This window comes from Diceros bicornis, chromosome 15 (assembly GCF_020826845.1).
Source record: "Diceros bicornis minor isolate mBicDic1 chromosome 15, mDicBic1.mat.cur, whole genome shotgun sequence".
NCBI lineage: Eukaryota > Metazoa > Chordata > Mammalia > Perissodactyla > Rhinocerotidae > Diceros > Diceros bicornis.
The window spans coordinates 51,462,179-51,480,156 of record NC_080754.1 but is presented as its reverse complement, the minus strand read 5'-3'; the positions used below and the strand labels follow the sequence as shown (position 1 = coordinate 51,480,156).

General features: G+C 44.4%; 1 protein-coding gene across 1 annotated transcript in view; it reads right to left on the bottom strand.

Annotated features, from left to right (window-relative positions):
* Window positions 1–1,995: 1,995 nt before the first annotated feature.
* The window catches only part of SLC7A14 (solute carrier family 7 member 14), a 53,726-nt gene continuing 37,743 nt past the window's right edge, over window positions 1,996–17,978 (bottom strand). The window contains exons 5-7 of the mRNA XM_058555587.1: window positions 17,411–17,619; window positions 14,687–15,564; window positions 1,996–2,318 (exon numbers count right to left, since the gene is read on the bottom strand). Of these exons, the coding sequence (XP_058411570.1) occupies window positions 1,996–2,318; window positions 14,687–15,564; window positions 17,411–17,619 (1,410 nt within the window). The remainder of the gene's footprint in view (window positions 2,319–14,686; window positions 15,565–17,410; window positions 17,620–17,978) is intronic.

The following is a 17,978-nucleotide window of genomic DNA, read 5'->3' as shown; positions in this document are numbered from 1 at the left end:
ACACGGCATTGCCAAGCATTACATTAAAATGACAAAATGACCTCAGGAAACCAGAGTTCTAAATGATTAATACAGAGGAATGAAAAAGAAGATCTAGAAAATAGCAGTTATTTGAATTTAACAGCATACATTGGCTATGGGTATGAGATGCAATTTATTTGAAAGCATATTTTTTAAAAAAACTAGTTTCAATTGACCTTTTTGTTATACTATGTTAGAGCCCAGTGCATCAACCATGAGGACCTGTTGCGGTCAGTTGTTTATCTACATTTTTCAGGCTCCCGTGCTGCTTGTTCCCCCAAGGGCAGATGCTACACTTCTTTTCATTCCCATCACTTAGTGCCTGGTACATTCTCCATCAGTGTTAGTTGAGCAAAAAAAAATGGACTTTTGCCCTCGTTCCAGAATCCTAAAGCCTGCCAAGATGGCACAAGCCTCAACCTTTAAGATAGAATAAACTTAAACATTAGTCAATGTATTCTGGAAAACTTTTGGCATAAAGCTAGATCCAGAAGAGACAGAGCAAAGAATTTGCTATTTTGTCCCCCTTTCAGGAAATTCTCACCAAGATTTTAGCTTGATCCAAATTTTGCCTGCACATACATGCATATACAATCTTAGTGCAGCCATGGGAATCCCGTATCTCAAGAGTAGAATCTACAGACCATGTGTTTTTTCCTGTTGCAAATTCTCTTATTTAGCTTGTTTCTGAGAAAATTCCTTTAAGAGTCCCTCTTAAGGCCCAGATTCAGACGTTACCAGGTAGATATTTCTCTGGGCTGCAGTGAAACTGCTCTGGGACATAACTGGAAAAGTGCGTGTCTACAAGTGAGCTGCTCCAGAGGAATAAGGTTCAGAAGTGAAACGTGATCTCATGGAATGCAATTACCTAAGTCGCTGTGCTAGGCCTTTTTTGTCTTCAGAGCAGCACCCACCAATCAGGTGGTCGCATATCTCAAAAAACTACAGAATTCATAATTTTAGAAATCTGAAATAGAATTTGCAATGTGATCTCAGTGGCTGGGTCACTTCTCCTTGTAAAGATTTTTATCTGATCACAAAACAAACAGCCTACTTCTTCGAGGCATATTAGTGCCATGAAATCATGCTCCAGCTTTGAGCTCTTTCATCGTATCAGCAGGAGCTTAGAGTCTGGTGTAAGAGAAGGCACGACAGAGACTTCACTTCTGCCAATGCCCTTCTGACCTTCACCGTAAGAGATGGTTATTTATTTTTTTCTGGGCGTTTAAGTAGAGCATTGATGGTGCTTCTAACCTTATGGCTGGGTCTGCATGACTGCTTTATCGTGAATCTGAAACCTTTAGGGACATTGTCTCAGCATACCTGACCTTCACTGGATCCTAAAGTTATAGTTTGGAGACTCTAAGAACCTTGGCGAATAAAAAGAAGCATGGACCTTCTCAGTGAATTTGTTTCTGTGAAATTTCAGGGCAAGATGTTGCTTGCTAAGGAGGTGCCAATGCTCAGCTGCCCACCCTGGCCTCCGGGAGCAGCTCTCAGCCCCACGTGCTGAGAACAGAGCTCTGCCCTTGTGGTCTCAGGTGGCTGAAACGCTGCCTTGTGCCCACACCCATCTGCTTTGGCACATCTCTAGGAGGAGCTGCAGCCTCAGTGTGCCCCAAGAAATTTGCTCCTTGCTTCTTGGGTCTCAGTAAGAAGCAAAATGATTCAACCAGCAAAGCAAAGGCCTAGGAAACATTTGTTGCCATCAGCTCTGACGGTTGCACCTAAGATAGAATTTCTCATAGCCTCTTGTTTAACTTTTTTACAAGGGGACCAGTTAGGGGGCCCAGTTTAAACCCTTCGACAGACCTATCCTGAGGAGCAAAAGTAACAAATGACAGGTGTGACTGGGGACTGACTTTGGGGAAGGCTGGATTTTTGAAATGAGAGCCAAAGAGGTTTTCACCTTCTAGCCCACAGGTTACTGAAAATAAATCCCCACCATTCTATTCATTTCTGGTGTGCTCACTTCTACTCTGGAGAGTACTCTAACTCATCGTTTGCGATCAGGGCCTCGGAGTTCTGTTTGTGTTTGCTTTTGCTCTTCGCTTTGCTACTTGTCCGGGTGTTTGCCTTCCCATCTGACATCTGTTGGTAATAGAAGCCTTTGTCCTCGCCCGGCCCACCCCAGTTCTCCTGGCTCTCGCCCTCTGTGGCATAGGAGAAACCCTCCTCCACCGAGAAGGGGTCGTCCACGTCATAGCGCTGGTACGTGCTTTGGTGCAGAGCCTCCTCTCGGGCGCTGATTTCCAGGGTGCTGTTCCAGATGCCGTACCCGAAATAAATGAGCATACCTGCAGGGGGGAAAGGCACAGGGAATAAGCAGTTGCTTTGGGACCCACGGGGCTAGCGGGGAGATCACTCTCAACAGTGGAAGCAGAGCTGGCTGTGGATGTGTTTTCTTTGGTCTACTAGATGCCATTTAAAAATTGGGAGATCTTGCGTTGAGCAACCCACGTGTACAGCTTCCCCTAAAAAAGTCAGAAGGTCTGACAACCCTGCCCCCACATTCCTATATGGTAACTTTGGGCTGGAGGTGAGAACTTGTTGCCTCTTTAGACCGCCCCTGTTGACATCCAGCTCACTACGCTCATGTAGGTGCCAGCCAGGAATTTGCATTTTCTACCTTGGGTTAAATATTTATGGATCAGCAACACCGTATTCCCAACCTTCTCATAACATTTTGTTATTCTATGCCTCCACTTAGAGACTTCATCTTTTCTTTTGCCACTTAGCAACATGCACATAGTACCCTATGATTTACAGTGCCAATTTTCACTCGTCAAAAGCAACATGTCACTGCCACTCAGAGCTGTCCACTTTCTTCTGTGGGCTCCCAGAGTGTCTAGTGCACGCCACTGCTATGGCCCTCGGAACACCCGTTGTGTGATTATCTGCACAGGGTGGTTCTGTTTTACAGACTCTGCAGAAAACTGGCACTTAACAGTTGGTTGAATGAATGAATGAGAACCCCTGATGAGCACGAAACGTCCATGTTTTGTCCTTGTTTTGATGTCATTGCAAGCAAAGGAAAGAAACTTTTCTTCCCTAGTTAATATGTAGCATTAATATGGGCTAATGTTTCATTTCTATTAGAATATTTTTGAAATAATATATAAAAATAGTTTGAGAGCCCGTTTTCTACTTTGCAGAGCCCATGAAGGCTCAGGGCCTGGAAAGCTGAGAACCATGGCATGATGATTAAGGAGTGAGCTCTGGGTTCAAATCTGCCTCCATCACTGTTAGCTGTGTAACTCTGGACCAGTCTATAAAGCTGTGAGAGTTATTACACCTATAACATAGGGTGCTGGGAGGATGAAATGAGATAAGCAGTGGTTCTCAACCCTGGCTGCACCTGAGGGTCACCCGGGGAGTGTTTGACCCGCCCCAATACCCAAGCCCTATTTGCGCAGATTCTGATTTAATTGGTCTGCGGTGTGACCTAGGCATAGGCATTTTTTAAAAACTTCACAAGTGATTCCAATGGTCAGCCAAGGCTGAGAACCCCTGAGATCAGGAACGTAAAGAGCCCGATTCACATACTCCACCGCCAACTCTGGCCATGCTATGGCATGGCCACTGGGGGCCACTCACTTATGCCACCTCTATCCAGCCCCCCCGACACCCTCTTCTGAGGGGCACTAGTCCCTTTGGCTTTGCTAACCAGGTGGGCATCTGCTGAGCTGTTTGCTTAGAACCGCAAGGTCAAGCCTGCTTTCCACTCCGGGGCTTGAGAAATCCTGCTCCCTTTTGAAGTTGAAATGTGTCTTTTTAAGCTTGGATTTCTCTCTCCTTGTCTCAAATGACTTTCTCCTCTGCCCCTCACCCCATCCCCAGTGAAATCAACTTTCCAGGAGCCAAAGTAAGCAGAGATTTATAGTCTTTAATAGGTAATAAATCCTAGAGTTAATCATTTGCAGATGTAGCTATTACTTCTCAAATAGCGACTTCATTTTTTTGAGCATGGATCTTTACTCTTTCTTGTCTGGGGGGCGGGGGGGTGGCCATGGGGGATGGTTATTATCCTTGTGTGGAACAAGGCATTCAATTAGGGCCTCTTCTAAAAGGGCTAGGATGTTGTTCCTTGGAGAATGCCTGTGTTTAAAGCACATTTGAGACCAGGGAATAAATTTCAAGAAGCTAAGTGGGATTCATAGGCACAACCTCCTTTTGTCCACTTTTGCTTTTGTGCTATCTTTTCTCCTAGACATACAGGCAGGTGCCAAATCTTGCCTTCTTCTCCTGCTTGGTATCTATTATATCAGTTCTTTCCTTTCTGATCCCCTTCTCAGATCCTATTTATAAGTGAGTTATTTCCCTAATGAACTTAATGCTGTGTTTTTCCTTTACTCTTGCCCCTACCTTTTCTCCTCTGCCACTACACAGATCATTGTTCAAGCCCTGGTTTGACATCTATTCTGACAGAACTTCCCCTGCCCCGACCAGGCATCGGAGTGTCAGGCAGATTGATACTTATGGAAATTCTCTAAGAGCCTTCGTGTGATGGCTCGTAGAATCATAGATATTTAGAGCTGGAGAAAGGTCTATAGATCATCCATGTATTTGAATACCTTTAGTTTACAAAAGAAGAAAGAGGCAGGGAAAGACTAAGTCACTTTCCTAGGTCCGAGAGGGGCAGAGCCGGTATTCCATGTAGATCTAGAAAAGGCTCTTGAGTATCCAATCCTTCACACCTCCCCTTCCCCCTGGCTACTTTGTAGACTATACTTATTGCAGTAAATAGTCGCAAAGAGGTTAGGTCTACATGTGTTCTTTGGGAGTGGCTGGACCCAGAAGGAACACGTGTGTGTGTGCGCGAGTGTGTGTGTGCGTGCATGTGTGCGTCTGTGGGTAAATGTGTCGACTATGATTACTTTGGGAAAGTAATCCATGGAAACCTGCCACATAAATATTTATGGGCCTTTTAATGTTTGCTCTGAGCCCCCTACAGTTTCAAAGGTGTGTCACTCTGTCTTCAAAAATACATTTCAAATATGAGTGCTGTGAACCACGAAGCGACTGTGTGCATGCAGCCTGACGGAATAAATGGAATAAACAGTCGGCTTGGGCAAAGGCGTTCTTGGCGTTCTGTCTGCCTTTATCCTTCTTGCTGGGCCTGGAGTCAATTCAGAAAAAGTGGTGTGAGGCAGAGAAGGATTGGAGAAAAGAAAAAACGGAGGGAGACAAAGGCACAGAGGGGAACAAATGAAGCGAGGGAGGGAGGAAGGGAGAGAGAGAGGAGAGAAACATGTACCACCATCTGTCCCACATAAACAAGGGCTTTGTGTCGGCGGAGTAAACAGAGCTGCTAAAAGCCGGCTGTGGAGAAGCGGGGTGTTTTGTTTCTGCTCCCTTTTTCAGTGGGCTTAGAGAATGGAACATGAGGTAGTTTCTGAAAAATCTGTGGGGATTCTGGGAATCCTGCATCATCTACACTGAACTTCACACAACACCTCTGGGTCCTGAGGTCCTGTAATGACGCACCATTCAGGCTGCACCTTTCTGTCGAGGAGCTCAAAATCTTATACTGATGTTGTCTTGTTCAGACTCCTCCTGGCCTGTTTGGAAATGAGTGTGGAGGTTATGATTTCGTGCATTTCACAGACAGGAAACTGGGACACAGGACAAAAGGGAAGGATTGTCCACAGCAACACAGTGCGTGGTTGGACCGTGAATCCTTTCGGGTCTCTCTGTGTCCTCATTCAGGGTGCTTCTGGCTGTCGTTTCTCCCACCTACCAGGGGTAGTTACGAGGGATAAACTGATTGAGAACAATCCTGCTTAGCCTTTTATTTTGAAGAATTTCAAACATTCCCCAAAATGGAGAGAATACTATAAAGAACCCCACACACTCATCACTAGCTCCCTCCAACACCCAGTCCCCTGCCCTCTTCTCTTTAGATTATTTTGAAAGAAATCCCTTCCATCCTGTTTCATCTGTAAGTATTTTAGTATGCATCTCTAAAATAGACTCCTTTAAAAAACTTACCTTTTTAGTTTAAAACATTATCACATTTAAAAACTAAAAATAATTCCTTAATATCATCTGATATCCAGCAGTATTAAAATTTTCCTGAATTATTATACTCTTCGCCCTATGAGGCTATACACTTATTCCAATGATGCTATCATTGCTTGAAATAGTTTTTGGGCACTGTCATTTAAGATGGGACTGGCATCATATCCTTTTGTAGATCCTTACAGATGGCAAAGTTTTATCTTTTGAGAGTGGATTTGCTTTTGGTATAAAACAGAAGTCATTTGGAACTGAGCCTCAGGAATAAGATGGCTAATGGATAAATAATTTTTTTTCTTTTGCTGAGGAAGATTTGCCCTGAGCTAACATCCGTGCCAATCTTCCTGTATTTTGTATGTGAGCCACCATCGCAGCATGGCCACTGATGAGTGGTGTAGGTCCGTGCCTGGGAACCAAACCTGGGCCGCCAAAGCAGAGCGTGCTGAACTTAACCACTAGGCCACCAGGACTGGCCCAATAGTATTATTTATTCTATATGCATACTTAATTTTTCTGTTCCTTAAAAAACTTTGATCCATTGCTTTGTAGTTACCCATCTTATATCTGTAATAAATGAAAGGCAGGTATGATGTTAAAAATCAGAAGGGAATCATCTTTTGTGCTGCATCAGGGTCCATCGGCACTCCTGCTGGGCTGGAGTTATTTTTTAGCTGATGAATCGTGGTGGGAGGGGGCACTCAGGGCAGTGACTAGTTAGCAGCAGGCACAGAAGTGTTTCAACATTTTAACAACAGACATGGCTATACCGGGGTACACAGGCTGAATGCCAGCCCTGGTCAGGGGTCATGGCAATTAGTCCTATGATAGGCTGTTTGTAGCAAAGGGAAATATTCAAAGGGAAGCTTTGGCTTCTTTTCCAGACAGAAGTTCCCTGATGGAGAATGTGCCTATGAGAGGTTTGGGCTAGACAAGATGAAGAATCATGCCATCAGCAGTTGAATGGGCTTTCTTTATGTAATAGAACACTTTGTGATCGTAAAGACCTTTATAAAAAGCGCTTTCTCGTCCATCATCCCAGGGAAGTTAAGAACTGTGCAATAAATCAGGGATTGAAATGGCACTGGAACTCATATCTGTTGAGTCTAAACCAGTGGCTGTTCCCATCCCTCCCAGGTGCCTCCAGGGAAGGTTTAGAAATGCCAAGCCTGCCTTCAGGTGCTGGGAGACCACGGCATCAGCTGGCGAAATGCCTACTCACTCTACTTGTGTTGATCTATCCCGTGCAAATTAAGCAAATGACCCTAAACCTACAAATGAATGGGGTATGGGGGCGTGGGGTCTGTGGATCATGTGGGAGAAAACCTAGAACAAGAACTCAACACTGAAAAGAGACTGGCCAACCTGTGGATAGACGATAACAGCAGATTTCCAGCCCCGTGGGCACAACCTAGAGTTGAGGAGCAGGTCCCTGATCTCTAGAGTCCCCAGAGCTTCCGGTCCTCCGCAGGCAGCTCCACGCTCAAGGCCAGGGGAGGTGGGCCACCTGACCTCAGGCTGGGTGGAGCTACCTCTTCCTGGGGTGCACTTTCCAGCAGGAAGCCCTGCCCGGTGCAGATAACTGAGGCACTTTGTTATGTCCAGAGCCTTTTTGATTTTCACTACTCTGTGATCAACTTTCCAAAACAGACATTTGCCAATGCAGAAATGAAGACTGGATGGTAATGAGAAGGTGTTCTCCCCACCCACCGCAGTCCCTACCAACTCCCACTCTTGCTGATTATTTTTTTAAATACCACCACAAGCCTTGTTGATTGTAATAACAATAAGGTTTGTTTAATATGGTGTGGCCAGGAAGAGCAGGCTTAGGATGGAATGGCAGGGAGATTCTCTCCCTGTCCCTGCAACTGATCTAACATAAAGTTGCATTACTCTATGCCTCAGTTTCCCATCTGCAAAATGGAGCTGAGGACCCTTATTTTATCTGAGGGGTATAATATCTTGGTAATATTGTTATTAATAATAATCTCGTCAGAGAATATTAAACAATCTAGTAATCCAAGCCGGCAATTTCACTTCTAGCTCACCAGAAACCCAAGGGAAATGTGTTCATGTGTCCACCCACAAGAATGTACAAGAATGTTCTCAGCAGCTCTATGTGTAATGACCCCAAAAGGGAAACAAGCTAAGTGTCCATGGACACTAGACTGGATAAGTACATTGCAGTATATTACAACAGTGGAAGGATAGACAGCAAGGAGTGTGAACAAACTAAAACTATAAGCAACAATGTGGATGAGTTTCACAAATGTCATGTTGAGGGAAAGAAGCCCAACGCCCACTCTTTATGGCTCTCAGTCTGTCCCAGGTGCACTGCACAGACCTGCTCCAGGGCCTTCCACCTCTGCGATGGTTCTCTCTCCCTTCAACTCTTTTGTCTCAAAGGAAAGCCAACATTTCAGCTGCCACTGGGTGCAGATCACCCTGCCCCTTCCTCCCCGTGCATCCCCCTGTCCAGCACAGCGCCTCTGCCAGCAGGAAGCCTCGACTGTCGCAGGATTCACCTCCATGCTCCCTCCTCCTTGGAATCGCACTGGCCCTGTTACCATCCTCATTCTGGCCTTCATGGTTTTTTTTGCTCTTTTGAGCATGATTTTGCTCTTGAAGGTGCCTATTGTTTTCTCCTTGGCCTACAAGGAGGATTTCAAACTTATTTATGGGACGTGTCAGCAGGCATTTTTTTATCTTGGTGCCCTCTCAGGCCCCAATTCACGGCCCCCTCCTTTCCGTCCTCTTCCCTTCATCATGGTGGCTGCTTTGGATCAATTTCCAGCAGAATTTCATTTTTTTTTTTTAATTTATTTTTCCCCCCAATGCCCCAGTAGATAGTTGTATGTCATAGTTGCACAACCTTCTAGTTGCTGTATGTGGGACGCGGCCTCAGCATGGCCAGAGAAGCAGTGTGTCGGTGCGCACCCGGGATTCCAGCAGAATTTCAGATGATATCTCTGGCAAAGGCGGTAAGGTGTGTCTTCTCTTTGGAATATTTATGTTTACTTAGTACAGGTTTTATGAGGTCCATGGCCCAAATCACTGTCTGTTCTCTAAATCCATACACAAGAATTTGTTTTCTCAGAGGGACTGAAAAAACTCTAAATGAAAACTTGGCAGCTTCTAGGGTAAGGGGTCCCACAAGCTGATCTAACAGACGCTTAATGTATAATAAAGGCCCACAGGGAATAGTAGACCTGAAAGATGCCCTGGAAAATATCACACAGTGTTCTCACTGGTCTCTGCTAGCTTCATATTCCCTGAGACTCTGCCCAGCCCCTCGAGGTGATCTGTTACAAAACCGCACCAGCTAAGAGAAAAAGAAAATGCAGCCTGCTTTCTGCTCATTTTGTTGACATTATTAAACATTTGCTAATTGTGTTATTTATCTTGTCTGAAAGAAAAGAAACCAGTGCTGGGCAATCTTGTTGGGACTTGTGCTTCATTTCACTCTGTGAGTCGTGTCTTCTGAAGGTCAAAAGCTTAGCAAAACATTGATACAAAAATGCTGTAATTAAGATTGATCTAGAGAAGGTTGGGTAAAAAAATGTGTCTAAGAAGATTATCAAGTTATGACTCAGCCTAACCACGTAAATCTTTTTAAAAAGTAGCTAATGTTTCATAAGAAGCTCCGTTTAAAAATATCTCTACTGTTCTCCCCAGGAAAATTATACTATGAATAGAGAGATTAAGAAGAAAAATCTGACATTTTGGAGGCTCAGAAGTTTAGAGGTGGGATATTTATCCTATAAGATCATTAAAGATTTTATAAGCAAATTTGGGGTTGTGGGATGGATATATTTTATATATGCCAAAATTTGTTTTTGAAAAATAAGGAGTTATTGTAATTAAATTATCTGCCCTACTTGCTAATACCTTCTTACTCTTCTGTCTAGATCAGTAGCTCTCAAACTTGAGTGTGCATCAGAATCATGTGGAGGGATTGTTAAAACCTAAACTACCCTTGAAGATTCTGATTCAGTAGGTCTGGGGTGAGGTCTCAAATCTCATTTCTAACTAGTTACCGTATGATAGCCTGGGACAACACTTTGAGAACCACTGTTCTAGGTCTTTGTAAACTTGGCTGCACATTAAAATTACCTGGGAGATTAGAGGATCTGAACAGACATTTTTTCCAAAGAAGATATACAGATGACCAACAGGCACATGAAAAGATGTTCAACGTCATTAACTATCAGGGAAATGCAAATCAAAACTACAATGAGATATCACCTCACACCCGTCGGAATGGCTATTGTTAAAAAAACAAGAAGTAACAAGTGTTGGAGAGGATGTGAGAAAAGGGAACCCTCATACACTGCTGGTAGGACTGTAAACTGGTGCAGCCACTATGGAAAACAGTGCGGAGATTCCTCAAAAAATTAATAGTAGAACTACCATACAATCCAGCTATTCCACTTCTAGGTATTTATCCAAAGAACATGAAAACACTAATTTGAAAAGTTATTTGCACCCCTATGTTCATTGCAGCATTATCGACAATAGCCAAGAGTTGGAAACAACCTCAGTGCTTATCAATGGATAAATGGATAAAGACAATGTGGTATATATATAAAATGGAACACTGCTCAGCCATAATAAAGATGAAATCTCGCCTTTTGAGACAACATGGATGGACCTTGAGGGCATTATGCTAAGCAAAATAAGTCAGACAGAGAAAGCCAAATACCGATTTCACTTGCATGTGGAATATAAAACAACAACAAACATATAGACACAGAGAATAGATCGGTGGTTACCAGAGGGTAAGAAGGGAGAGAGGAAGGTGAAAGGGGTAAAGGGGCACATGTGTGTGGTGATGGATGGCAATTAGACTTTGGGTGGTGAACATGATGTGGTCTTCACAGAAATTGAAATATAAGGATGTACACCTAAAATTTATATAATATTGTAAACCAATGTTACCTCAATAAAAAAATAAATGAAATTACTTGGGGAAGTTTTGGAAAATATCCCATGCTTGACCACACCAGACCAATTGAATCAGAAAATCTCTGCAGGGGGATCCTGGGCATAGAATGTTTCAGAAACAACTCAGGTGATTCTGATCTGTAGTCAGGGCTGAGAATCTTTGTTCTAGGTGACACTTACTCATGTTCCAGCCTTCAAAGATCATGATATCAAAACAGCAGCCAGCAGCTGGTTGCTTGTTGAACTGCAGGCTCCTGTGCCCTCTGTCTGGCCAGCCCCAGGCCGCAGGGCAGCATCCCCCCGTGTCAGGGAGAAGCAGTTTCTGGAGGGAGTTTGTGCTATCAGCAAGGTTACAGAAGCCTCTCTGGGAGTTTTCTTCTGCCTGATAACTGGGAGGGCAGCCTGAGTCAGAACAGGTTCACGTTGTACTCTGGCATGTGATAGCTAGTCTGGGGGACAATGAATCATTTTATATTTTTAAAAGAAAGGCAGAAAAGAAGTAGTTCTTATTGTTTTCCCCAGTATTTTCTTATTTAAGCCCCAAACAGAACCAGACCAAGGTTAGTAGAATTATCTGCATTTTTACAGATGAGTAAACTGAGGCCCAAAGGAGTTAGTGAACTTCCCAAGGTCACAAGACAAGGAGGTGGCAGAGTTGTGATTTGAATCTGGGGCTGTTTGGTTCCAAAGGCAAGGCCCCTGCAGCCTCACCACTTTTGCAAAATGCCTTTGGTGCTTCAGAAACCATAGATACTATGCAGGACCGGCTATGTCATTTTTGGGCCCCAGTGCAAAATGAAACCATGGAGGCTGTTGTTAAAAAATTAAGAATTCGAGAAGGCAGCAGCAGAGCATTAAACCAAGTGCAGGGCCCTGTGTGACTGCACAGGTCAAATGCCTGTGAAGCCTGTCCTGATGTTATACGGGAATCGCGCAAACTACGTGTCAAACATTCTGATCAAATAAGTAGGTGTGCTCAGAGGCCCCCTGCTGGGGAGGTGGGAGCCCCAGATCTGAGCATGGAGATACTGGATTGTAGTAATAGCTCTGTGAATAACTTCCTATTATTCTTATTGACCTTGAGCATGTTATTTAGCCTCTTGGAGGTCCACTTTACTCGTCTGTAAAATTGAGAGAGGGAGAAATGGAGAGGTGGTGGACTATGTCAGTGTTTCTCAAACTTCAGTTCTTTATATGCCACATTTTATTTTTTTAATGTTAATTTTAATTTTTTTTTTTGAGGGGAAGATTAGCCCTGAGCTAACATCCGTTGCCAATCCTCCTTTTTTTGCTGAGGAAGATTGCATGAGGCCCTGGGCTAACATGGTGTGCCCATCCCCCTCTATTCTATGTGTGGGATGCCTGCCACAGCATGGCTTGATAAACGGTGCATAGGTCCCCCACCGGGATCCGAACCTGTGAACCCTCGGCCGCTGAAGCAGAGCACGTGAACTTAACCACTATGCCACTGGGCTGGCCCCTATATGCTACATTTTAATATAGTGGCTAGGATCATGGACTCTGGACCCATGCTACCTGAATTCTGATTTTGTCTCTGCTGTATTCTAGCTATGTGACGTCAGTCAAGGGCCTCAGTTTCCTCATCTGTAAAATGGAGATTGTTGTGAGCATTAAATAAATTAATATAAGTAAAGCCCTTGGAACAATGGCTGATATGTGATAAATGCTATATAAGTGTTAATTATTACTATGAATCATATAGCACCTCTACTAGTCCTAATGTTTTTTCTCTAATGTGACTCACTTTTTACATTTAAAAATAATCACCAGATTCACGTATGTTCATTTTTTGTAGTATATGTGAAAATGTATAATAATTATATAATATTTTAAAAAGTTCATTCGTATACCCACATACTCATACACATACATTCATATACTCAAGGCCAAATATTACATCAGAATGGTCACCACACTGAGGGTAGCATTGTGCTAGATATTGAAGACCCCTTCTGTCTTTAATAATGTAGGAAAGAATGAATAAATCCATGTGTCTTTGTGTCTATACCTTCATTCATTTGACAAATACACGACCAAAGTATTTCTACCCCCTTCACTCACTTCTACCCATAGTAGGATCATTGCATTAGTTAGCTACGTGTTCCAGTGGAAAAATGTTTAAATAGAGAAGAGAGATTGTGAATAAATCATACAGATGGTTAAAACCTTGATGAGTCAGTGAGGACCTGTCAAGAAACCTCCCTAAACTCTAGTAAGGGATGAGGCTTAGAGTAGCGAAAACTCAAGACAAATGCTTCCAGGAGGGCACAGGCTGGCCTTTGGAGGTGAGGGATCTGGCGGAAGACACACACCCTTTCGCTTGGGAACTTGTTTTGCTCCACTTCCCTCCACCTAAATCTTATAAGCCCCGTTCAAATTCTACCTCCTCAAAGTTCTTTCCGGCTATTCTGACTGGAAGTTTCTTTTTTCTCATCTGAAGAGTGCTTTATAATCGTTGAGAAGTTTTTCTGAAGCATGTACTATGTTCCAGGCACAGAGGACACATTGCTGAACACCCCCGTCCCTGACCTCAAGGAGTGGATGGGCTACTGATCAGTGAGAGTCTCGCAACTGCCCGGCCCAGGCTGGTTGATTCGTGTGTGTGTGCGTCTTGCCTCCCTTAAGCCAGGGGTTACTGATTCCATTACTTTCCTATTCCTTAAAGCACCGAAGGAAGCCTGCCTTAGCTCAGTATTTTTAATCAGAGACCCCAGGGTTACCAAATAGCATAGGGAACATAAGAATTGTGACTCAGAAACTTTTAAATTAGCCTTCGCTTAACCCTCTCAAGTTATCACAAGCACCAATCCCCAGCCACCTCATAAACATCAGTGCTTGTCAGATATGATCGGCATGTATGTGAATGCAATATGAGTTGATCACAAAGTAAAATTAGAAATCTTGGAAAAGGACAGAACTTCTTGAAGGCAATGAAAATGAATTTAGAGAAAAACTGTAATTCACACCCAAATCTATGGACAATTGAGGACCTGAGAGAGTCATATCAGTTATTCACAGAAGAAACAATCAACAAGCATGATGGAGTGACAGGTACTTCCCAAGAGAATGATTGGAATATCAAAGGGTGAAAAAGGGACCTTGGGAAAAAATGAAAAACTCTGGAATATTTTACAAAAGTCAATTTGAAGTGAGGGATGTTAAATGGCGCCATGAGGCAATTTTGTCAGAAAAATTATGCCAAAAATCCATACTTAATTCATACTTTGCCATTTAAAAAATTAGGGCATGATTGCTACTTTAATTTAATTTTGTCAATTGTAAGATGAATAATTTTTTTCATAATTTTTAGTTTCTAAGATAGAATTTTAATCAACCTTTCCCCCCCCTCCCTTTTACTATGTTGTTTTTAGCCCTTTTGTTACTTGGATTCATTTTACATGAACTTTTTCTGGTACTAATTATCCATAAGAAAAACTTCCAGTAATTGTCTTCAGTGAAGTGATGGATTGATCAGCATCATTTTTCAGAACCATCGACCAAGACTGTAACAGGCAGAAAGGAGACAACTTGCTTTATTGACTCTACTGCAGAAAGCGAGGGTCCATAGAACCAGCCAGATTTCTCTTGGAATGGAGATGCCTAGCCCAGCTGGGAGGTAATTTTGGAATAAGGCTATTCAAGGCCTTAAAAGGGAACTCTCAAGGCTCCAAAGGAAGTTGCTTACCTACAAAGCACCAGACTGCAAACCGGATCCATGTGATGGTAGAGAGCTTTAGCATGAGATAGATGTTCACCAGCATGGCAAAGGCAGGCACAAAGGGGAGGCAGGGGGCCATGTAGGGCAGCTTCTTGGGGTTCTCTGGCTGCTGCAGGATCACAAACACCAGGGCGCTGATCAGCAGCACCATCAGAACAACCAGAAGGATGGCCCACCAGCTCTGCTCTGAGATGTAGTCAGAACCAAAGATGATGAAGGAGCAGAAGATGAACATGAGGATGAAGAGTAGGAGCACGCAGATGGTCACCGTGTGCCCTGTGGCTGCTGTGGGCCGGTCCATTTTGCCTGGAAGGCCTAGGCGGATCCTCATGGTATAGTAACGGGGCCCGATCAGCTTCTTCAACTTGATGAGATAAATGTTTTCAGATTCGTCAGCTTCTATGCCTGTGGTCACGTCCACAGTGCCATAGTTGGGGTGGTTGACGTTGTAGGTTGACTTGTCTGACTTGCCTATGAGCATCTCGTTGTCTCCCAAGGATGGTAAGTTCTTGGCCCCGCATGTGTTAGTGGCTGGGCCCGAAAACTCTTCCCCTTCACTCACAGGAGAACAAACTTCCTTCTCACAGTCGGCCAGAATGCCCTCCTTCTTCTTTGTGTGCTCCTCAGACAAGAACTTGACAAAACCATCAATGTCACTCTCCGGTTGGTATCGAAGAAGCAAGACGCAGACAGAGACCAAGGTGTAGGCAAGGAGTGTGCCAATGGACATCATCTCTATGAGGTCTCTCAGGCTGACTAACAGTGAGAGGAGAGCTGCCAGGAACCCCGACACGATGCAGGCCACCACTGGCGTCTCTGTGTAGGAGCTCACGTGAGCCAGGAACCTGGAGGGAAGGGCAAGCAGAGGGTTAACAGAAGGCTGCAGATGGTGACTGTCTCTAATACGGCTTAATGCCTCTGGGTCCTGCTCTTCCAATTTACTTCCAGATTCACTGCTTTAAATACACCTGCTATTCCTACCTCGGAATTTGGTTCCTGGAATATAATTTAAAAAAATTTACTATAATTCCCTGGTTTTGAGGCAAACTTCTTTATTGAAGTTCTTACTTCATTGTGTGGTATGAAGGGTTGATTGAATCTCGGAGGTACGTCAGAGAGCCTAAATCGAAGCACAGGCTTTGCTCTGAAGAAGTGACAGTTGGAGAAGTCACACACCTGCTTGGAGGTCCTCTAGACCTGTGTTACCCAAAGTGTGGTCCACGGATCAGCAGCACCAACATCAACTTGGAGCTTATTAGAAATACACCTTTACAGGTTCCACCTGAGACCTACTGTAATCAGAATCTCTGGGGGTGAGGCCCAGCAAATTATGCTTTAAAAAACCTCCAGAGGATTCTGATTTATGCCAAAGCTCGAGAAGCACTGCTCTACAGTAAAAGTAGGGGGGTTTAGTTGGCAAAATAGCACAGTAATTAAGAACATGTGCTCATAGATGCAGGCTAAATCCAGCCAGTTACCAAGTGGAGGACGATTCCCGTTGCCTTAGGTAGGTTCCTGCTCTCCTCCTCTCTCTCCTCCTGATCCTCCCTCCTCCGCACTCTTCATCCCTCCTTGGTTTTCCTGATTCACACAAGACTATAAACCGTGCTTGGGGCCCCAGCATCTTTCCTGTTAGTTTTCTTTGGCAGCAGAAAAACCTTTTGGATGCATGAAGTTGTCGCATCTCCACCATGGTCAGCTTCTTCTTGATCTGTACGGCTCCCCAAACACAGTGACTCTGATCTGGTGATGACTTCAGGGGGTATGCGGAGGAAATGGAGCAGAAGATGACAGCTGATGGCAGAGACAAAGTCCCTGAACTGAGCATCCCTGAGAGCTCATTGTCCTCCATGGTTTACTCCTTGCTTGGTGCACTTGACGCATGCCTTCCCTGCAAGCCCCTCACGTGGTGGGCACTGGGAACCAAGAGATGGGGCCACATCCCCTTGAACCATGGACAGATAGGCCACTTTGTGGCCAATATAGGAGGCTGGAACTGCCAATATATTGGTGTGGTTAAAAGTCTGGTCTTCAGAGCCATACAGTCATGAGTTCAAATCCTGGCCCCCCATTCAGCAGCTGGGGGATTTGGGGCAAGATTTTTCACTTCTCTGAGTATACTCACCTAGGGTAGCCATCTGCAAAAGAGAGTTATTGTGATGACCAAATAGGATACTGTATGGGGTACCTGGGATACACAAATGTTCAATAAATGGTAGCTATTGTTGCTACTATTGTTGGGTTCCATTCAGAGGGTCTTCTCCTCTCTTTGATTGTAGCTTTGAACTTTTCCAACTTCAGAGGGGTTGTGGGGAGAGGGGCAGTCACCAGGTCTCAGTGTGAGAACAAGCCTAAGATGTCCCTAGGATGGATTCTTCCTTCTGAAGGCCACCCAGTTCAGCAATTTGGCACCTACCACGTTCACAAAGGAACACATAATGTCAAACAGGAGAGGAGGGGGCAGTTAGGGGAACGTATCAGTTTGTGCTCCATTGAGGGACCAGAGTCAAATGAGGGGCTGTTTCAGAGCCTAAGCTCTTTTCACTCAAGCTCTTTGCCAGATATACGACAAGTTCCACAGTCTATGTGAGAGGCACTCACATCAAAATTACTGTCAGGCTGACGGTGGGTGACATTCTCCCTGGACAGGTGTGGCAGCACAGCAAAAATTCCATGGAGCATAGCGCTTACCTGAAAAGGAGCCCATCACCAGCCATGGCATAAATGACCCTTGGCATCGGGAAGAGGGAGCCCAGCAAGCTGACTGTCAGTCCTGCAACCGACCCAATGGCCACTATGAATTTTGCAGCATAGAACCCATGAACCACAAACATCTCCATGAGCGGGGATTCCGTGTCAATGGCGTAATACGGCACCATCAGAGTTAGGATCACACTCACCTAACAAGAGAAAATGAAACATGAGAGAAACGTGGTGGAGGTAGAAGGGCCTGAAGCACGGATGGATGTCCCATAGGAGAGGAAAGAGGACTGGAGTTGGAGGGAGAGGCCTGCCTGCGGTTTGGACCTGCCACTTCCTGGCATGTGCCTTCACTTTAGACCAGTCATCTGGCCTCTGGAGCTCTTGGTCTCAGTATTTTCTCTCCACATGTGAATTTAGAGGACTGGGCCAGATATCTCTAATATCTCTCTGTGGCCCTTTCATATCCGAGGAGCAAGTTTGAGGGTATTTCAGCCCCATGAAAGCAGAGCTACACTAACTGTTCAACGAAGGGCAGATATTACCAGGTGGAAGGAGC